This window comes from Ochotona princeps, chromosome 29 (assembly GCF_030435755.1).
Source record: "Ochotona princeps isolate mOchPri1 chromosome 29, mOchPri1.hap1, whole genome shotgun sequence".
Classification (NCBI taxonomy): domain Eukaryota; kingdom Metazoa; phylum Chordata; class Mammalia; order Lagomorpha; family Ochotonidae; genus Ochotona; species Ochotona princeps.
The window spans coordinates 18,842,473-18,865,719 of record NC_080860.1 but is presented as its reverse complement, the minus strand read 5'-3'; the positions used below and the strand labels follow the sequence as shown (position 1 = coordinate 18,865,719).

Here is a 23,247-nt window from a genome sequence, read left to right as displayed (position 1 = left end):
AGATCTGGGAAAAGCCAGGCTGGGCTGATTATTCCTGTGGGTGCAAGCATAAATTAGAGTGGGTGAGGGATGTTTGGGCTTGGCCGCAGCATCAGCTGGCAGAAGCTGGCACTGGGGATTAATTCTGTCAAGTCAAATCACAGAACCACCTAAAGAGTGCATAAACCGGGACAGAGAGACCTGGGAGGGAAAAAGTGGGTTCCCCCTTCTTGGGTCACTATTCCCGTGGGAGGGCATGAAAACTAGGACGGGGGCTGGGATGGCTAGACAGAGAGGTACTCAACAACATCCGTGAGGGCTGGATAGTTGAGCTGGTTAGATAGAACTAAGCTTTAATACCCATTGACAAGTACAAGAGCCAAATGGGATGGGGGACAGACTGGTCTTCTGCTACACATACTGGCAAACCAGGGTAGGGGGCGGGCCTGGTGGGGGTTATTGTGGGTCGCCCTGACTAGGCTGCAGCTCCCACTGGTTGATGTAAGGGCCGAACCAGACTGGACTGCAACACCCATTGGTTCCAGTGCAACTCGGGACCGAAAACAGAACCAACCCAGCAATTGAAACCACCAGCTGATCGGGGTGATGGACTGTGCCGGGCCCTGTGCTTGCGAGAACATACAAGAAACTAGTCTGGGAATACCTCAAAGTTTCTTTGGAGATCTCCCCAATCGAACTGCTGGACTCAGAACTCTAACCAAGAAAAGACAGAAGACAGAACAGGTCAATCATTCACCTCAGCTATATGTTGGCAGCGAAATATGGGGCGAACGGAGACTTCATGATGGACTATATCAATCAGTGGACCACCTCATCGAGCGAAACTGGCAGCGATTCATAACCGGAGAACTATTAAAACCACTCGAACACATATCTCAGAGCATGCCCCACATCCGGGACTTGAGGTGGGCGGGAAACTGGGTGGGGCTTCTCCCTCAATATCCCCCTTTACCTCAGATACATGATGGAAACAATATGGACATAATAGTATTACCCACTTCCCTATAGCCCCTGAACCTTTTTTTTTTTTGTTCTTTAACGGTAATTAACTATGTAAAGATTGTCAACAACAATACAATAAAACAGATTAAAAAAAAAAAAAGATGCTGCTTCTCCACCTTCACCAAAGCCCCGAGCCAAATAAAACCTTCCCCGAAAGAACACACCGAGTCAGTAACACTGCCCCTCGCACGCCACAGGAAACACACACACACGCTCCCAGGACGAGCTATGCCGGGAGCACTGCTTGGGGAGCCCTGCTGCCCAGCCCGGCCTCACGCAGCCACGCCTGCACCTGCGGGAACCGAGGCCAGAGCACCCAGAGCGCACAGCTGCCCCGAGCAGGAACACCGCACAGGAAGCCCCGCCGCCACGCCAACCTCCCCGCACCATCCCAGGGCACACGCCCCGCACGCACACAGCTGCCCACACAGCACTCTGCCCGCAGCCGGCGCCCTCCCGGCCGCAGCGGACTCTCCACACGCACACTCACCGCTTTCGGACTGCAGCGTGTCCCGGGGAACTGCTCAGGGCTCCCTCGGCGTGCGGTTCTAGAACACTCGCCGGCGGCCGAACCTCAGGAAATGAGGATGGCCACGAGGAGAAAGAAGATCCCGCGGGATTGCACAGCGTTACTCTGACCCCTCTGATTGGCCGATTTGCCCAGACTTCCCAGATGACGCAGCCAATCGGAATCGCCTCTGGGACGAGGCGGTCACTTGGTTTGCCCAGGCAAGGGGACTGAGCGGGGAGGCTGGGCTGAGCTGAGGAAACTCTCCCTGCTGTGGCCCGCCGTGCCCAGCAGGTGGCGATGTTCACCAACTGAAGAGCCCACTGCCAGAGCCTCTTCCTCCCTCCACTGATTCTGCTGAGAAGCTAACTTCCCTCATGAGCTAACAGTTTACAGAACCAACAGTGATTTCCTGGTTTAATCCAATAACATATATGTAGTTTGAATAAATATTTGCGCTAATTGGGCTGGGAACGATGTATCAGTGGCTAAATCCTTGCCTTACAAGCACTTGGATACAATATGGGCGCTTGCTCTTGTCCCGGCTGCTCCACATCCCATCCAGCTCCCTGTGGTCTGTGAAAGGAGCAGTTGATGGCCAAATCTCTGGGATCCTGCAGCTGCGTGGGAGATCTAGAAGTGGTTTCTCGCTCCTGGCTTCGAATGGGCTCATCTCTAACTTTGCAACCATTTTTAGAATGAGGCAGTAGATGGAATATGATTCTGTCTCTCCTTCTCTCTGTAATCTGCATTTCCAATAACAAAAATATTCAAAAATTATTAAAAAGAAAATGTAGATTTGTTTCACATATTCCCATGTGTTTGTTTCTATTGCCAAGATATGGTTCCTAGTTTGTATTTGATCCTTTTGCAATTGTTTCCTATTGGGGCCAGAATTGTGATAAGCTTCCATCTGTAGCACCAGCATGCTTTATGGACACCGGTTCAAGACCCAGCTGCTACACTCCCAATTCAGCTCCCTGCTTACAGTATGAGAAAACGGTGGAGGATGGCCCAATTCTATGGTCCCCTGCACTTGCATGGGAGACCCTTCTCTGTAACGTTGCTTTTCCAATTAAAAAAAAAATTTCATGGGCCCAGCAGAAGATATCTTGCATGCACTAAGATACCATATTGCTGCTGGGTCATGTCCCAGCTGCCCCATTTCCATTAAAGCTCCCTGCTTGTGGTCTGAGACAGCACTAGAGGACAGCCCAATGCCTTGGAATCTCGCACCCAGGTGGAAGACCTGGATGAATCTCCTGGCTTCTGTCTTTGGCTCAGCTTGACCACTGTGGACATTTGGGGAATGGATGGAAGATCTCTGTATGTCTCCACTACCTTCTGCAAAATAGGCCTTTGAAAAAAATCTGGTTTGAGATAAAAATAAATAAATCTAAAAAATAATTCTTCCTGGAATGTCACATCAGGGAGCACATACCAATGCCTTGTCAGTCATGGTCACAAAGCCAACCTGTGCCTACCTGATCTGCCCATCCTGAACCTATCCTTTAGAGAGTGCTTAGTCTCATGGCTAGGGCACCGTCATGCCCCACTGAAGCTCTTCCGGGTCTCCCACGCGGGTGCAGGACCCCATGGCTTTGGTTCATCCTCCACTGCTTTCCCAGGCCACAAGCAGGGAGCTGGATGTGAAGCAGGGCTGCCAGGATTAGAACCGGCACCTCTATGGGATCCCAGTACATGCAAGGTGAGGACTTTAGCCACTAGGCTACTACACCAGACCCATATCAAAACTGCTGAAATGTGCCCCACTTCAGGGACCCTGGGATGACACTGGGGGAGGCGGCAATCCTTCCCCTGGCTGCTGGGGCAGTTGGGCAGCTGGGTGTGGTTTTTCCTCCTGTCTGACCCCTCCACCAGATAGAAGAAGATAAGGAAGGAGCGGAAATAGTGGTCTCACCCACTTCCCCTAGTCCTTGACCATTCCCATCCTATTCAACAGTGTGAAGACTATATTTAAAAAAAAAAAAATGGTGTTGGGGCCCAGCGACGTGGCCTAGCGGCTAAAGTCCTCGCCTTGAAAGCCCCGGGGTCCCATATGGGCGCCGGTTCTAATCCCGGCTGCTCCACTTCCCATCCAGCTCCCTGCTTGTGGCCTGGGAAAGCAGTCGAGGACGGCCCAATGCATTGGGACCCTGCACCCGTGTGGGAGACCCAGAAGAGGTTCCAGGTTCCAGGCTCGGACTGGTGTGCACCAGCCCTTTGCAGCTCACTTGGGGAGTGAATCATCGGATGGAAGATCTTCCTCTCTGTCTCCCCTCCTCTGTATACATCCGGCTGTAATAAAATGAATAAGTCATTAAAAAAAATGGTGTTGAGGAAAACTTGATAAAAATGTCAACAACAGACTTGGTTCTTCTTTCAAACAAAAGAAGAATCTTTGTGTGGAAAATTTCAGTGTGCGATGCAAGATTAATTTCAGAGACAGAGAGGCCTTGGGTTTCCCTGTGGTTGCAGAATCTTGAGCTAGATTGGTACCGGGCATCACCTGTTTGCCCCGACATTGTCTTGCTAATGGATGAATTGTTGTTGTTGTTGTTTTTCAGGTAGAACATGCTATGAAGGCTGTGGAAAATAGTAGCTATTGGAATCAATGTGAAGATGGTGTTGTCTTTGGAGTAGAAATATTAGTCCTCTCAGAATTTTATGAAGAGAATTCTAACAAATGACTTTTCAATGTTGATCAGCATGTTGGAATGGCAGTGGAGGGGTTGTTGGCATATGCTTACTCCTTAGTTGGCATGGCAAGAGAAGAAGCTTCCAGCTTCCGACTCTTTGATTATAACATCCCACTGCAAATGCAGGGGTCTGGTGCAATAGCCTAGCAGCTAAATCAACACCTTGAGAGTGCTGGGATCTCATATGTGCGCTGGTTCAGTCCAGGTTGCTCCACAGCCCATCCAGCTCCCTATTCTATCCTGATAAAGCAGCAACAGTTGGCCCAAAACCTTGGGATTCAGCACCCATGGAGGAGACCTGGAGGAAGCTCCTGGTTCCCTGCTTTGGTTCAGCACAGCTCCTGCTGAACTCTGTGAGCTGTTTCTGGGTATGAACCAGGTGGGGGTCCAGTGGGGCCTGAGCCTCCTGGTCCAGGTTCTAGGGCCTACCTACATATTTGGTGTGAGGGCTATGATCCTGAGAGTGCAGAGTCTAGCAGGGCCCAGTGTCCTGGCCCCAGTCCTTGTGCCAACCTGTGCATTGGGTGCTGAATCCATGAGCCCCAGGTGTGTGGGGCTCACTGGGTCCTGGGTCTCCTGGTCCAGGTCACCAAGCTCACCTGAATGGTGGGGGCTGGGTCCCTGAGTGCCCAGGGTAGTTGGTCTGACAAGTCCCAAGTTGTATGGTCCAAAGCCTGCTTGAGAGCTGGTTGTTGGACCCATGAGTCCTGAGAGTCTGGGGTCTGTCATGGCCCAAGTCACCTGGCTCACATTCACGAGCCCACACAGGAGTGCTGGTCCACCTCAGTGTAGAGGATGGTGCACACTGAGGACATGGTAGCTCATTAGGGTCTGCAAAGGACATCTGGTAAAATAGCAGAGAATTGAGAACAGAACATGTGGACAACTAACTACCCCAGTCAAACAATGACAGCAAATATTTGGGTGATTGGAGGCTGTGAGGTCAATGGTATCAGCCGATGGACAATGGAAGGGATTCCTCATCCACAGATCAGTGAGATCAACAGCATTTTGAAAACATTGCATCCATCTGGGTAGAATGGAAGTCAGTATGCAAAGTGCTAGGAGAACTGCAAATAAACCTGCCATATGACCCAGCTATCCCACTCCTGGGAATATATATAAAGAAAATGAAATCTGCACATGAGACAGGGATCTGTAAACCAATATATATAGCAGCACAATGTACAATAGCAAAGACACAGATACAAACCAGACGTCCATCTAAATAGTGTATAAAAGACCTGTGTTACATTTACTGCATGGAATAGGACTCAGCAATTAAAAAGAATGAAATTCTACCATTTGCAAATAAATGGTCCCAATTATAAGCCATTATGCTCAAATAAGTGAAACCCAAAAGGACAAATACTGATACAAGACAACCTTCATGCAAATTATAAGATCAATAACCTCTTCAAAACTGTTTGTGCTGCAACCCGTGTGTTTTAACATTTTTGTTTTTAGTTTCATTTCATCAAAATAGTTTGTTTTTTCCTTATCAAATTGTTCACTGACTTGTAGATCACACAGGAGTATCAATTTCTCTAATGTTTTTTGTTTTCTTTTTCATTTCTTCATTGACACAGCAGCATGTTATTTAACTCCATGGTGCTCTAAATATTTTGAACTTTTTTTCTATTGTTGACTTTTGTTTTATGGCTTCTCGTTTAAAGGAATGAATAACTGTAATAGAGCCTATTAATTGGAGATGTGAAGTTATAATGCAGTTGGTATGTCTACTTCCAAATCAGAGATGGAACCCCAATGAAATGGATTGGTATCTGTTACAATAGGATCCTGGACTGTTAGCCTTTGTCCCCACAAGGTCAGGATACACTTAAATAGCAAAATATGCACTTAGGACTGCTTATGATGGACAATATTAGCATGGGGGAGGGCATCTGACACTGGTTAAGGAAAATGCCACAGCCTATGGAACAAGGCAAAAAAAAAGAATGAAAAAGCGCTAAATAAAATTAATTTAAAACACATGAACAAGCACAGAAAAGACTTTTCCAGTCTTCACACTCATGAGAATTCATCCTTGTAGGAACTTTCATGATTGCTTACTTCTGAATGCTGGCAAAACACCGCCCCACTCTCCAAGTCCACGAGATTTCAGCCCTGTGTGAACTTTTTGATGTGCAATCAGAGATGACTTAACACAAAAGCCCATTCCACACTCTTTACATGTAAAAGGTGTTTCCCCTGAGTGAATTCTCTGATGTCTAATGAGAGATGGCATATCATAAAAGGCTTTCCCACACTCTTTACACTTAAAAGGTTTCTCCCCCGTGTGAATTCTCTGATGTGCAGCGAGAGATGACATATCATAGAAGGCTTTTCCACACTCTTCACATTCATAAGATTTCTTCCCTGTGTGAATTTTCAGATGTTGGCTTACTTGTGATTGCTGGCAAAATGCTTTCCCACACACTTTACATTTAAAGGGTTTCTCTCCTGTGTGGATTCGCTCATGTCTAATGAGACATGACTTATCACAAAAGGCTTTCCCACACTCTTTGCATTTAAAAGGTTTCTCCCCTTTGTGATATCTCATATGTATGATTAACTGTGACTGCTGGCAAAAAGTTTTGCCACACTCCTTGCATGTGAAAGGTTTCTCCCCCGTGTGAATTCTCTGATGTGAAATGAGAGATGACTTATAATGAAAGGCTTTTCCACACTCTTCACATTCATGAGATTTCTTCCCTTTGTGAATTATCAAATGTTTGCTTAGTGCTGGTTGGTGAAAAAATGCTTTCCCACACTCTTTACATTTAAAAGGCTTCTCTCCTGTGTGAATTCTCTGATGTTTAATGAGAGATGAATGATCACAAAAGGCTTTCCCACACTCTTTACATGTAAAAGGTTTCTCCCCTGTGTGAATTCTCTCATGTCTAATGAGACATGACTTATCACAAAAGGCTTTCCCACACTCTTTACATGTAAAAGGTTTCTCCCCTGTGTGAGTTTTCAGATGCCTGCTTAGTTGTGACTGCTGGCAAAATGCTTTTCTACACTCTTTACATGTGAAAGGTTTCTCCCCTGTGTGAATTCTCTGATGTCTAATGAGAGATGATTTATACTGAAAGTCTTTTCCACACTCTTCACATTCATGCACTTTTTTGCCTCTGTGAATTTTCAGACGTTTGCCTAGGTGTGATTGCTGGCAAATTCCTTCTCTGCACTCTTTACATTTAAAGGGTTTCTTCCCTGTGTGAATCCTCTGTCGTACAATGAAAGATGACCTCTGGTGAAATGCTTTGGCCTGATGTGTAATGAGAGCTGACTTGTCACGAAAGGCTTTTCCAGAATCCTGACATTCATAAGGTTTCTCCTTTCGGTGATTTCTCTGCTGTTGATTGAGACCTGAGTTGGTGTTTACAACTTTCCTGAGGTTGATTTGACTTTTCTTATTTCCATGCAGTTCATCCTTTTTGTGGCCATCTGAAATGAAGGGAAAAAACCACTATATCCCTGAATCACATCTAAGTATTTCTTTTCAATTGCTCATGCAGAATCAGTGAAATTTCTTGTTTCTCTAGATGAATCAGATGTTAACACATGAGCAAAATATGTTCATTGCTGAATATCACATTTTTTCCATTAGCTTTTAATATAATACTTTTCTGACTACTCAATAATATTTTTAATAACTTGAAACTCTGTATTTTAAGGGGGGGGATGAACAGGACAAAGGATGGTGTACAGGAAGTGAAATCAATGCCCAAGATACCCGTACAGCACCAGGCTTCAGTCCTCTCGACTATGCTTCCAGTATAACTTCCAACTAAGGGATCTTGGGAGTTAGATGATGGTTCCAGAGCTTGAGTTCACGTGACAAACATCAAAGCTCAATATGTGTTTTCATTTTTAAAATTTCACTTTGGTCTTATTCTGTTGATGGCATCTGAAGAATACATTTGTGGGGGAAGTGGCCAGTGCAATACCATACTGATTCCATATAATCCCAGTTGCTCCGCTGCCCATCCAGTTGACTGGCCCCTGGCTTCAGATCAGCCCAGCTTCAGCCACTGGGGAAGTGAACCAGCAGATGGAAGAGCTTCCTCTCTGTCTCTCCTTCTCTCTGGAAGTCTATATTCCCAATTATACATCCTTTAACAAGGACGTAGAATCCCTGTGCCTGATCATGATATGAGCTATCCTTAGGGATAAGACCTAAAATGTGTCAGCTTTTCCGCCCAGCATGAGCTGACTTACCTGAGACTTGTTTGTTAACAGGTTTTTCCACTGTCCATGGCATTGCTCCTTGTTCCAACATCACATCAGGCTTGCTAATGTAGTATCCTAGTAATGGGACGTTGTGAAATCAATAACTTGGGGACTTAAAGGACAAAATCTTGGTCCCACAGAAAGGCTGATGTGAACCACATCCTGCAGCATAGAACTCACATACTTAATAGCCTCAAACACTAGTTCTATCAAGCACTAGATTGTAGAAACTTCTTTCTTTTATCAACAGAATTTCACTCACCCAAGGAAAGCAGATTGCTATAGGTCTCAAGCATCACATCCTTGTATAGGGTCCTCTGAGCATTGTCCATGATCTTCCATTCCTCCTGGGTGAACTCCATAATCAGGTCTTCAAATGACACCAACATCTATAACAGAACATTTCTCTTCAGCTCTGCCTCACTAAACAGACATACAGAGCACATCCTTCTGTGATATTTATTTCATGTCATCTATAGATGTAGTTTACTTTGCACTCTATTAGGTAACATAGGGGAAAAATCAAAATGAAAATATCTTATGCTTCATTCAATTTCCAACAGCAAAACTACAATAAATTTCATCTTATTATTTAAAACTGATCCTTTTCTCGAGTGATTCTGAAATGTGTAATCTGTCAACACAAACAAGTCCTAAAAAACATGCTAGATGAGAAAGACACGTTTCATATTCACTAGAACAAGAAAATTCTTTAATGATCTGTGAAAACTATTTGATGAAATATTCTAATGTATTTAAAATCTGATTAATATTAATGGAATTCAACTTTCTTATTCCAATTTGGAAAAATAAACATTTGGTAGTACTGTTTAAACCTAACTTATATAAACATTTCCATACTTATATTAGAATTAAATATGTATCTAACAATGCTTGTTTTTTTCTTTTGAAAATGCACCTAGTAGAATCATTTCTGCTTTCTCTTTTTTTTACATTTCATGCAATGTATTTCAAATTAAACTGAAATTTTAATTTTACATAATGAACTATAAGCTCAGTTGGGAGATAAACTACACTCTGACTCAAAACTAATTTCTTCTTTTCACATTTAGTTGCCACTGACCCAGTCATAGGCTGCCAACTGTGCAGAAAATATGCATAAGGTAAACAGGTATAATCAATCAAGTTGCTACTGTATGTATTTATATATGTATTTTTTAAAAAAGATTTATTTTTATTTTTATTGGAAAGTCAGACATACAGAGAGGAGAAACAGGAAAATCTACCATCCACTGATGCTCTATGCAACTGGCCACAATGGCCGGAGCTGCTCTAATCCAAAGCCAGGAGCCTACAACCTCTTCAGGTATCCCAGACAGGTGCAGGGTCCCAAAGCTATGGGCCATCTTTGACTGCTTTCCTAGGCCACAAGCAGGGAGCTGGATGGGAAGTGGAGCTGCCGGGATTAGAACCAGCACCCATATGGGATCCTGGCGCACGTAAGGTGAGGACTTTCACTGCTAGGTTATTGTACCGGGACACACACACACACACATACACACACTTGTTTGGCTAGCACTTCAATAGCTCTTCATCATACTTTCTTTCTCTACCTCCAAAGTAACTAAACAAATCATACATTTTACAAATGCTAATAATAAAAAGTTGAATTCAATACTATAATTGCAAGCAAAGAATATACTCTTCAATAAAACAGAGAAATAACTGATATACCGATATATTAATACAAAAAAGAAAAAAGCAAAACACCCTGTAGGTGCAAGAGCAATATTCTGGGATTGCAATAGTAGGGTTTGTTTTGTTCTTATTATTTCCTACCTTCCATGTGACAATCTCTTTATCAACTGAAGTATTAAGCCTTATATTCTGAAATGAAGTTAGAGTATGCTACTACAAAAACTACAACAACCAAAAAGGAGAGTGGGTAGCAAATACAGGCAGGAGACAGAGTAGAAGTAGGAAGTATCACTGAACTAAAATACATATTTTGTCAAGTGTGAAATTTGTCCACTTTCATCAGAATAGATTATATATCTGAATAGCATGAAACAAAGTACATACAACTAAAGAAGAAACTCAAAAAACATTCAAAGTCTTAGGAAATGTGTACTCACTTTACAGTAACAGAGAATGAAAGCTGATAAAAAAAATAACACCTCAATTATAAATACAAAAGACAAAATATATGCACCATTCTGGAACCATGATGAAATGAATACTGAGGCATACAGCCACATAAAGCTTCTGAAAAAGAATGTGAAACAAGCTCAGAAATCACTAACTTACTGTCTGCGTGTTCATTTCCTCTAGCCTTTGAAACATGGAATAGACTTCAAGGTTATACCTGGAAGAAAAACAGAACGAGAGTTATGAGAGAACTGGTCTTGCTTATTCCATTGTGCCAAGCAATGTCATGATAGAAATGGATACAGGAGGGCCAGGCATGGTAGCCTAGCAGTTAAAGTCCTTGCCTTGAATACGCTGGATCCCATATGGGTGCCGGTTCTATTCCCGGTGGCCCCGCTTCCCATCCAGCTCCCTGCTTGTGGTCTGGGAAAGCAGTTGAAGACAGCCCAAAGCCTTGGGATCCTGCACCTGTGTGGGAGATTTGTAAGAGGCTCCAGGCTCATGGCTTCAGATTGGCACAGCTCCAGCTTCCTCTGACTCTCCTCCTCTCTGTGTATTTGAATTTCCAATAAGAATAAATAAAACTTTTTTTAAAAAAGGAATAAATACAGGATACAAGCTGTATTGGCTGCAGAAACAAAATAAATCAGCTTTGCTAGGTAGGAATAGGGTTTGACAGATGACAAGGCTAGGAAGACCTCCTCGAGACTGCCTGATCTCAATCATAATAGAAAGGCAGACCTGCAGAGAAGCAAGACACAGACAAAGCTCCTCCATGTGCTAGCTAAGTGTTGAGAGCAAGTCTCTGTGAGGGTGGGACTCCAGGGTGGATTATGTCAGCTCATCGACCTGGGAAGGATTTCCTCATCTTTGGAGCAACAAAATCAACAGCATCTCAGAACTATCAACATCACTTAATCAGTACCCTAGGAGCATGCTCATTTTGGGGGGGGTCCTCTGATGACATCGGGTGGGTATCCCCCATCCCCGGGTACTTACGCAGTTGAAATTTTGGCTGTGGCTGTTTCCCTCCTCTCCCCTTCCCCGTATATAGAAAGAAGAAAATTGGAAACAATACTCTCATCCACTTTCCCCTATCCCTCAATCCTAACCACCCCAGCCAGTGCTCCACATGGGCATGCATCCTTCTCACCTACATAAATATCATCAAAAATAAAATTAAAACATTTAATAAACAAATAAGTAAACCCAAGAAAAAAGCAGCTCCAGGTCTTTGGCGATGGCCCAGCTCTGCCCACTGCAGATACTGAGGCATAAACCAGGGCTTGAACGTCTCTCTTTTTATCTTTAGCTCTAACTGCCTTTCAGATATATAAATCTTAAAATGAAAGGAAGCAAGATCTCCACTCATACCCTAACTTCCACCATCAACCCCACTGTCCTTTGAAACCAGGTTTTCTTTCTTTTTACATGATCAACACCAACATCACAAACTAACTACATTTGTCTCATCTCTTTTCAATATGTCTTATTTTTTTATGATATCTACAAGGTAGAGAAGGATAAACACCAATATGGACCACTGATCAGGGTGCGGAGGGGTGAGGAACGGGGGATACTGGATGAGACAGGTGTTTTCAACTTTTTTTTCCTTCCCATAGAAAGCTGGCAGACAGCATCCTAACCACATCAGTACTCAGGGACAGGGGACGGCCACCTGATATCATTCAAGATCCCTGATGTCCAGTATGTTCTGAGGATACCACTTAAGCAGACTTCATAGTGCTGAGGTATTGATTCCATTCTTTCTAATTGCAGGAAATCCTTCCAAGTCCATTTGGTGACATGGTCCACCTTAAGTCTCCGTTTGCACAAATCACTGTGAAAGCCTGGCCTGGAGAGTTGTCCAGTTTGTTCTGCCATTCACGGTACTAGACGTTCTCTGCAGGCTGCAGTGATCCATAACTTCCCCCATGAGCATCTGGGCATGTCATCCACTTCACAGGCTTCAGCAGCTAAGGAGACAGAGTTGTGACACCTGCACTCCAGCGTCAGACCACAGGTCCTGTGATTTTCCCTGTGGTTGGAGTTTTCAGTTCAGGAGTCCAGCTGGGGAGTAAGGTTTCCAGAGAAGCGTCATCTAAAGTGAATACAGACCTGACTCCTGTGTGTACCAGTCAGTGTGATGTCCGGCTCAATTCATCACCCACATCAGAACACACACGCTGACGGTGGCAGTTGCTAGGTTAGTTTGGTCCCACGCCCCAACACATTTACAAACCAACTGATGCTGCTGCCCAGCGTGACCATGCCAATCGGACACTCGGCCCTCATATACACCAGTGGCAACTGCGGCCCAGCAGGAACGAATCTCCAAAACCTCATCTGGCCCAACCTCAGCCCTGGGTCATGCACATGCCAGTATGTGCAGCTGACTGGTCCAGTTACTTTCTCAATCCATATTGTTCTCATAGACATCAGTGGTCTACAGTCTAGCTAAGCCCGACCAACCCCACTATTGACCCCACATTGATGCTGGTGGGTGCTACCGCCTAGCCAGCCCATGCTCATTAGTAGGAGCTACATCCCATCAGAGGGGTGAACGCAGTTTCTCTAGTAGGCCCACCCACTCCCAGCCCTGGATCCTGTACTTTCCAGGAGGCTCTGCAGTCTACATGATAGGACTTGCCCTCAGTCCTGGCACTTGCCAGCTGATGCTGTGGCAAAGGCCAAGCAGCCTGCACTTCTGGCTCATGCTTGCATCAGTGGATATGACCCCTTAGCCCAGCCCGCCATGTAATCCCAGCTCACATGCAGGCTGAAGCTTTGGGACCCTCTACCCTCTTGGGAGGGCCAGAAAGCTGCTGGCTTCAGATAGGCTCAGCTGTGGCCACTGCAGTCATTTGGAGAATGAATCAGTGCATGGGAGATCTTCCCCGGTCTTGCCTTCTCTCTGCAAATTTGCCTGTCCAAGTTTAAATTCAGTACTCTGTTTTCAATCAAATTCCTCGCCTTGCGAGCGTTGGGATCCCATATGGGTGCCAGTTCTAATCCCAGCAGCTCCACTTCCCATCCAGCTCCCTGCTTGTGACCTGGGAAAGCAGTAGAAAATGGCTCAAAGCCTTGGGACCCTGCACCCACGCAGGAGACCCAAAAGAGGCTCCCAGGGTCAAGTATTCAGACTGGCTCAGCTTTGACTGTTGCAGCCACTTGAGGAGTGAATCAGTGGACAGAAAATTTTCCTCTCTGTGTCTCCTCCTCTCTGTATATCTGACTTCAGAATAAAATTAATCTTTAAGGCCTGGCGGCGTGGCCTAGCAGCTGAAGTCCTCGCCTTGAACACACCCGGGATCCCATATGGGTGCTGGTTCTAATCCCGGCAGCTCCACTTCCCATCCAGCTCCCTGCTTGTGGCCTGGGAAAACAGTCAAGGACGACCCAAAGTTTTGGGATCCTGCACCCACGTGGGAGACCCAGAAGAGGTTCCTGGTTCCCGGCTTTGGATCGGCGCAGCACCGGCCATTGTGGTCTCTTGGAGAGCGAATCATCGGATGGGACCCTGCACCCATAAGGAAGACTCAGAACAAACTCCTGATCCGGGAGTGGGAGTGGGCCAAGGAGGGAAATACTGGGCACCTCCCTCTTGGGTTGCCACTACCACTGGAGAGCATGAGAACCAGGACTGGGGCAGGCATGAGGAAAAAGAATGGCACCCACCGTCATGTGTGTGGGCTAGATAGTGGGGCTGGGTGGGCTGAACTAGGCATTAATTCCCATTGACATGTATAAGAGCTGAATGGGATATGGGACAGACTGGACCAGTCTGCTGTAAATACTGGAAAGCACTGGAACCAGGGCAGGGGACAGGCCTGGTGGGGGTTATTGCAGGTCGCTCCAACTAGGCTGCAGCTCCCACTGGTTTGTGTGAGTGCCGAGTGTGAGGTGGGCAGGATTGGGCTGAGCTCCAACACCCACTCATTTATGTAGAAGACAGGGCTGGAAACAGAACTGACCCAGCAACTGCAACCACCAGCATGTGCATAAAAAGCTGACTGGGGTAATGGACCGTGCCGGACCCTGTACTGGCAAGCACATACAAGAATCTGGTCTGGGATCACCTCAGACGAAGTTTCTTTGGGGATCCCTCCCACTGAACTGCTGATCTCACAAAGCCAACCATGAAGAGAAGTGCAGCTTGCATGGTCTGACCATGGAGTGCATGTGTCAAAGCTGAGCCTCTCCAGTAGCTCAGACAGAGCAGTGGACAGCGTCTCCAGGTGCACATGGAGGATATGATAGTCTGTTGGAACCTGCGGAGGACACCTGGTACCACAACAGAGGATGGAGGACAGAACAAATCAATCAACTACCCCAGCCATGTGCTGGCAGTGAATATCCAGGCAAACGGAGACTCTAAGGTGTCCTAAGTCAGCCAGCGGATTCTGGAGAGATTTCATCACGCCTGGAATGGCGAGACTGGCAGCAATTCAGAACTGTTAAACTGTCAAAACCTCTTGAGCAGGACCCTTGGAGCATGCCCCACATTGGTGCCCCTGCGATGGCGTAGGGTGGCTGTGCTGCATTCCAAAAGTACGGAGGTGATTGGGAGGCTGGGTATGGCTTCTCTTCTTATCTCCTTTCTTCCCCCAGATACAGGAAAGAAAAAAGAGAATGTGGCAATGGTGATCACACCCACTTTCCTGTAGCCCTTGACCCTTTGCACCCTAATCAACGATGTAAAAATCATCAAATATAAAACAATCACCTAAAAAAGTTGCATTTATATTAGAAAGGCAGATATAAAGCGAAGTGCAGTGACAGAAAGATCTTCCATTTGCTGGTTCACTCCCCAAGTGAGCCTATCAGCCTGAGCCCAGCCCGTTCAAAAAGCCAGGAGCTTCTTTCCGGTCTCCCCCGCGGGTGCAGAGTCCCAAAGTCTGGACCATCTTCTACTGCCTTCCCAGGCCACGAGATGGGAGCTGGCTGCTACGGGTGGCCACAGGGACACGCACTCGCACCCATATGGAATCCCGGTGCTTTCAAGGTGAGATTCAAGCCACTGAGGCCGTAATGCCAGGCCATAATGTCAGTTTGTATTCCAGCTGCTCCACTTGTTATTTAGATCCCTAATAGTTGCCTGAGAAAAGCTACAGAAGATGACACAAACGTTTGGGCCCCTGCCAGCCATATGGGAAACCCAGGTGAAGCTCCTGGCCCTTGAAGTCAGCCTCGCTCAGTGCTGGCTGTCAGGGCCATCTGGGGAGTATTACACACATGACAAAGGCCATGATTTACTCATTAGCATTTTATATATTTTGGATGATCATTATTGTGTTAACCACAATCCAGTTTTCTCAGAACATATAACTATGCATTCTCATAATATTAATATAGACAGAACACAAGTATTAAATATATGCAAAAATACAGTTCATGATGACACCAGTCTAATTAAACCTGAAAAAGCAATATTCATTTTAGAATAATCAATTTTGGGCCCGGCGGCGTGGTCTAGCGGCTAAAGTCCTCGCCTTGAAAGCCCCGGGATCCCATATGGGCGCCGGTTCTAATCCCGGCAGCTCCACTTCCCATCCAGCTCCCTGCTTGTGGCCTGGGAAAGCAGTTGAGGGCGGCCCAATGCTTTGGGACACTGCACCCGCGTGGGAGACCTGGAAGAGGTTCCAGGCTCCCGGCATCGGATCGGCGCGCATCGGCCCGTTGCGGCTCACTTGGGGAGTGAATCATCGGACGGAAGATCTTCCTCTCTGTCTCTCCTCCTCTGTGTATATCTGGCTGTAATAAAATGAATAAATCTTTAAAAAAAAAAAAATAGAATAATCAATTTTGAGCCAGGCACAGTAGCCTAGCAGCTACTCACCTTGCATGCACCGGGATCCTAAATGGGCGCCGGTTCTAATTCCAGCAGCCCCGCTTCCCATCCAGCTCCCAGCTTTTGGCCTGGAAGGGGCGGTCAAGGATGGCCCAAGGCCTTGGGACTCTGTACCCGTGTGGGACACCCAAAAGAGGCTCCTGGCTGCTGGCTTCAGATCAGCTCAGCTCTGACTGTTGAGGCCACTTGGGGAGTGAATCAATGGTTGGAGGACCTTCCTCTCTGTATATCTGACTTTACAATAAAAATAAATCTTCAAAAAAAAGCAATGATTTCCACAAAGACAGGTAAGAGAAAGCACTTGGAAGCAGCCTGCTTACCCACGAGCTCACAGGGAGCCCGCACTCAGGCCAGCCATGGTCCCAAACCTGGAAGAGCACTCCTACTGCGGATACACAGCACTCCTGGATACTCCTAAGGAAAACCTAATCAGCTGTAAATCTAGTTCTGGCAGAGCCATGCCAACTACCTTCCCCTCCACAACGTCTGGAAAACCTCCCCCGTCCGGGGTCTTAATTCTCACCCAGCAACGTCAGCTTGAGGCTCTGCTATGGGGTGTCTTCCTCAGTCATCACTTCTAACCCAAACTGCGAGATGGAGCTGAACACCAACCAACTCTCCAACAAGCATTACCCACAACACAATTCAATTCCGGCATCCCGTAGTCAGCAGAGGCCTTGCAGATTCAGGGCTCAGTCCCACACGCAGCGTCCTGCAGGCGCCAGGCCAAAGCAGGCGTCAGGCCAAAGCAGGCGTGTGCATGTTCTGCTCACCTGCCCCTCTCTTTACTGATTCAGGAATCCCGCCCAGCGTGAGCTCAGTAGCAGAGGCTTCCCTGTGGCTCAAACAGGCAATCAGTGCCACTCCCATCACACGGGAAATCCCACAGTACCCTACACCAATTCTGTGGACACAAAATGAAAATGCTGTATGCTCAAACTGTATTTGCTATTCAGTGTCAGTTCCGCTTAGCTGTTGAAAAAGCTAAGAAAATCCAAAGTGCACAAATCATTCCTGACGTATCCCTTAAACACCAACCATATCATGAAGCACTACAAATATGTTTCCCACAACTTTGATATGGCTGAATATCACTTATATATGGCTAAATAAAATGATTTTTGCAGGAAAACAATTGGCAGCATAAATTTTGGTGGAATGTTGGATTTTGCAATGTAGGGTGTATGCATTTATGTGCTCATTGTCAGGGTTAACAGCAAGTCATGGGTAAATTTAATTAATTGAGATATATGTAGAGATGGGAGGAGGTGAGACCTTATAAAAGCTGACAGGATAAACCCATTCACGTGACTAATGGGTTAAAGTCCAGCTTCGGAGGGGTCGTATTTCAAAGAAGCCTCTTCCTTCCCCCTTTTGCCCCCTCTCTTTGAACACGTGGTCCCTGGAACTGTTAGAGTGTTAGTAGAATGTTAGAATGCTAGCGTTTAGACAGTGTTAGGCCGCCTCGTGCCAAAAAACTGCTACTTTGCTAGGTCAGGATGCATCCGGACCATGGGAAAACTCCACTTTAGCGATAAATATGTCCTTTGTTCCTCTGTGGCCTTGAGAACAGTGTCACAATTATCCAGTCCCAGGAACAGAAGGAGCCATAAAGATAATGCGTCTGGGAACGGAGGGGACTGTTTGCACCTGGAAGCCCTAAAGATGACGTGTCTGAAGTTTGTTACTCTTTAAGCCGATTGCCGCGTTTGGATTTGCGTGGACTGTGATGCGTGTAACGGCCAAAGGGGCCTATATCATCACTGGCTCTTTCTAGTTCGGGGTCCGACCTCTCCTTGGCTGCCCTGCGTGCCCCAACAACAGTCTGACCCCAGCACGCTGGCACAATAAACTCTGCTTGCTTTTGCATTACCAGTGAGACTCTGTCGTTTCTGGGGAGTTGGCAAAACCGGACCCTAACAGAACAACTCAGGCCTCTGCCAAGGCCATCACCAAGATGCTGCTTCTCCACCTTCACCAAAGCCCCGAGCCAAATAAAACCTTCCCCGAAAGAACACACCGAGTCAGTAACACTGCCCCTCGCACGCCACAGGAAACACACACACGCTCCCAGGACGAGCTATGCCGGGAGCACTGCTTGGGGAGCCCTGCTGCCCAGCCCGGCCTCACGCAGCCACGCCTGCACCTGCGGGAACCGAGGCCAGAGCACCCAGAGCGCACAGCTGCCCCGAGCAGGAACACCGCACAGGAAGCCCCGCCGCCACGCCAACCTCCCCGCACCATCCCAGGGCACACGCCCCGCACGCACACAGCTGCCCACACAGCACTCTGCCCGCAGCCGGCGCCCTCCCGGCCGCAGCGGACTCTCCACACGCACACTCACCGCTTTCGGACTGCAGCGTGTCCCGGGGAACTGCTCAGGGCTCCCTCGGCGTGCGGTTCTAGAACACTCGCCGGCGGCCGGACCTCAGGAAATGAGGATGGCCACGAGGAGAAAGAAGATCCCGCGGGACTGCACGGCGTTACTCTGACCCCTCTGATTGGCCGGTTTGCCCAGTCAGTAAAAGCAGCACGTCCCAGATGACGCAGCCAATCGGAATCGCCCCTGGGATGAGGCGGTCACTTGGTTTGCCCAGGCAAGGGGACTGAGCGGGGAGGCTGGGCTGAGCTGAGGAAACTCTCCCTGCTGTGGTCCGCCGTGCCCAGCAGGTGGCGATGTTCACCAACTGAAGAGCCCACTGCCAGAGCATCTTCCCTTCAGTGGATCTGCCGACTTTATTTTTTTTTTGTCCCGATTTATTTATTTTTATTGGAAATTTAGATATACAGAAAGGAGGAGAGACAAAGAGGAAAATCTTACGTCCGCTGATTTACTCCTCAAATGGCCACAACAGCCGAAGTTAAGCTGATCCGAAGTTAGGAGCCAGGAGTCTCTTCCCGGTATCCCATGTGGGTGCAGGGTCCCAAAGCTTTGGGGCCATCTTCTAGCTGGATGAGTGTAGAGATGAAGTCGACCCCTCCACCTGGTGTAGGCCCTTTACCCTGGTGGAGCCCTGGGCTCAAGGCTTCTGCCTGGCCCAGACCTGATTACTGTGGCCCCTGGGGGAGTGAACCAGTGCATAGCAGATCGCTCCTCCCCTCTCTCTCTTACTCTGCCTTTCAAATATACATACACACACACACAAATTAGAAATCTATGTAGTTTTTTCATAATATACACGTTTCCATAAACGTTTCAAAACTCTGTATTTTATGTGGACAACTTTATGGCAATGCTTTCCTTGTCCAATTTATGTATCCGTGAGACAGGGAAGGAGACAAAAAATGTTCCCATGTGCTGATTGGCTCCCAAATACCCACAGTGGTTGGGGCTGGGGCTAAACCAAAAGCCAGCAATGCAATCCCAGTTTCCCATTGGGGTGGCAACAACGCCATGACCCATCATGTCACAGTCGGGAGTTGGTGTTGGCAATGGAATCCAGTTGCTATGTCTTAACTGACATCCCAACCACCAGGCAGTCATCCCTTGCCTAGTAAACTCCCCCCAAGCGTGACAACATGACAATTGCAACAAACACAAACCAGGCGCTTAGGACATGAGATGTGGGCACCCCAAGCAGTGTCTTCATCCGTGCCCATCACCCAGTCCTCAACAAGCTTTCACTTTAGATACCTGTTGGTGTAACACTCACCTTGAGTATTCTTTTCTCCCATGGCTGAAACTAAATTTTGTTTTTCTCTTCTTAGTCAAATTTTAATATTTATTTTTTTTAAAATTTACTTATGTGTATTGGAAGGGCAGATTTACAGATAGGACAGAAAGATCTTCCATACTCTGGTTCTTTCCCCCCCAAGTGGCTGCAATGGCTGGAGCTGAGCTGATCCAGAGCCAGGAACCAGAATCTTCTTTGGGGTCTCCCTCGCAGGTGCAGGGTCCCAAGGCTTTGGGCCGTCCTCGACTGCTTTCCCAGGCCACGAGCAGGGAGCTGGATGGGAGGTGGACAGCTGGAACGCAATCCAGCGCCCATAGTGGACACCCCTATTCATTTTTCATTTGAAAGATTTTTTTTTGAGAGAGACAGGAGATTTTTCCAGCCACTGGTTCAGTCCCCAAATGGCCTCAATGCCTACAGCTGAGCCAAAGCTGGGAGCCAGGAACTTCTTCATGGCAGGAGCCCTAAGCCTTGGCCCATCCTCACTCAGTTGCTTCCCCTGGTCAAGAGCAAGCAGCTCAATCAGAAATGGACCAGCAGTGACTAGAAAGAGCAATGAACATGGGCTGCTGGTGATGCACATGGAAGATTAGAGTGCTGTGCCACCATGCTTGCCCTATGCTATTACTTCTATCACTCAGAAGCACAGATTATATCTAACTACTCAATATTTATAAACTTAAGACTTTTTATTTGAACGTCAGAGTTGCAATAAGTGTGGGAGAGAAAGAAAAATGGGGAGAGAAAGGGAGAGATGCTTCATCCACTACTTTGCTGCCCAGACAGCCCCAATGGACAGGCAGGGAGGGGCTGTTCAGGGCTGGAGCCAGGAGCTCCATCCGGGTCTTACACATAGGTGGCAGGGCCCAGTACCGGGGTATTAGGGAAATACCTAGTGGAAAGTCAAGGAGCCTCTTCTGGGAAAGGTAATTTGGATGGATTGGGGGTCCTTGGAGCCCCCTCACTGAATCCTGGAACCTGCTGTGTCTTGTCATGTGATGTCCGATACCACTCTCACTTCAGCACAGTGAGGTCAGCAAACCCCTTTTCCTTGCGGCTGCCTGGCCTAGCCAGAGCAGGAGGGTGAGGTCTGGGAAGTGGAGGGAGGGATTGTCTTGTTTCCAGCAGAGACTGGCTCAGGTCACCTCATCCTGCCCTTGCCCCTACCTGCCATGGCAGTGGGCTGGTCCCACAGCTGTGCCACCTTCTGCCTAGACAGGATACTGTTCAGGTTCCTTGCTGCATGGCAGTGGGACAGGGGACAGTGGGAAGCGAGCATCTGGCCGTGGAGATGTGAGACAACGTGCTGGGAACAAGCGATCCTGCTTGAACCAAATGGGACTTGGCTGTAGGCCTTGCAAGGCGGTGCAGGGAGGGAAGGAGGAGTGAGGGCACTGCCCTCCTGGGTCTCTGCCCTGGCAGAAGCTGTGCAAGGAAGTATGGTACAGCAGTGCCTTGCTGCTGGCCATGGGGGAGGGGGGTCTGCACAGATCTGGAGTAGGCAGGCAGGCAGCAGGTGGGGCCTGCAGGTGGCGGGCAGCTCCAGCAAAGACCCTCGGATGCGGAGATCACAGAGCTGCCCTCCAGCCCCTTTCTTTCAACAGGAATGTGAACCTCATTCCAACAGTGAACCCACCCACCTCCCACAGAGGCACCCAGGCCTGGCCCTTCCTCCCCCATGTTCCCCATGCAAAGCCACTGGGCTGCCCTCCTGGCAGCTTGCTCAGGGATCCCAGCCCTTGGCAGTTCTCTGTCAAACCCTAGGCCTTGGCCTCCCCACACACCTCCCCACCTCTTCTGTTCTGGAGCTTCCCATAACTGCCATCTCTAAAGCCTGGTTATCAGCTTAAAACACCGAGGACTTAGACACCTTCAAGTGGAAGTTTGGATGAAGAAGTGGAGATTCTCCCGAAATCTTGGCCCTCAGGAAGAGCCAGCAGGTGAAGACTCAGTGGGACTCCATGGCTCCCCACGGCGCACCCCACATCTGCAGGGCAACTCCACAGGGGAGGTCCTGCTGTGGCTGGGCCCCAGCACTGGGAGGAAGGACCCAGGCATTCCAGGGATGCCTCTGCACCCTCAGCACAGGGGTGCCTGGCCCCACACCTCAGGGGCCACTGGTGGCTGGTGAGGCACCCCAATGTCACACAGGTCCTCATAGTGAGAGGGGTCTCCAAGCACCCTCTTGCTTCTTGGAGCCTCCGCTGAGAGAACAGGCTTGGCTGGGGGGGGAAGGGGACACTTCCCAATGGCAGATGAGTCCCCCAAGGACCCTGGATGGACACACGGTGGAGGCAAGACACCCAAGGGCCAGTGAGGAGACAGCAGGACCTAGGCGCCAGGGTTTAGAACATGTGGTTTATTGGCACCTGGGCACGGTGGGCCCTTCTACCCTGGAGTGGGGGACATGGGGCATGACTTCCCCACCGCACCTCACAGGGGACCCCCTCGGATGCGTGCCCATAAACCCTTGGCAAGGCTGGTGGCGGTTGTAAGAATGGCAAAGCTGGGCACATTTGGCAAAGCTGTAGGAGTCTTGGTGGGCGGCACAGGACTACGGGCGCTTCCCCCATTGGGGCAAGAGGCAGCAGGAGCATATCAGAAGGAAAAAAAAAAAAAGCTTATTTGAGTTTGGCTGCCCTGGGGACCCCCAGGGCTGGGGATCCAGGCTTGGGAATGGTCAGGGCTGTCCTGTCGGCGCTGAGAACACTGCTGAGGTAGCCGGGGCACACTGTAAATGGGGGAGGGGAGGCAGGAGGAAACAAGGGCAGGGGCTTGGCAGGCATCACTCCCAGGGGGCCTCACACCCTGCTGGCCTTGTCCCAGACCTTGTCCTTCCTCCTCTCCCCCCTTGAGACTTCCACTTCCTACCCTGGGTCCTGAGGGCCAGGTCTGACTCTGGGATTCCTGGTGTGAGGCTGACCCCATCTTGCCCTCCCTGGGGCTGTTCTAGAGGTCTGGGGCCTGCAGCTGGGGTACCAGCAATGGCAGGGCTTGACTGCTCCGGCTTCTGTGTGCCACAGAGGGCGCCTGCAACCTGCGGCTCTGTTCTCTTCCAACTCACTTCATTTTCACAGTAGACATTAATACTTCATAAGCCTGGGTGGTGGGGAGGGGGGAGGGCCCGCCACACTGGCACCGCCCTCTCCCCCCTCTGACAGTGCC

The 23,247-nt window shown here is 48.3% G+C and overlaps 1 protein-coding gene across 1 annotated transcript; it reads right to left on the bottom strand.

The window, feature by feature from the left end:
* Positions 1–4,961: 4,961 nt before the first annotated feature.
* LOC101516770 (zinc finger protein OZF) lies at positions 4,962–10,780 on the bottom strand. Its single transcript, XM_004592135.4, has 5 exons — positions 10,717–10,780; positions 8,711–8,837; positions 8,437–8,523; positions 6,283–7,662; positions 4,962–5,014 (listed from the first exon to the last, which is right to left on the bottom strand). The coding sequence occupies exons 1-5, from the start codon at positions 10,750–10,752 to the stop codon at positions 4,962–4,964; spliced, it is 1,683 nt and encodes a 560-aa protein (XP_004592192.4). The 5' UTR covers positions 10,753–10,780.
* Between the last annotated feature and the right edge of the window lie 12,467 nt (positions 10,781–23,247).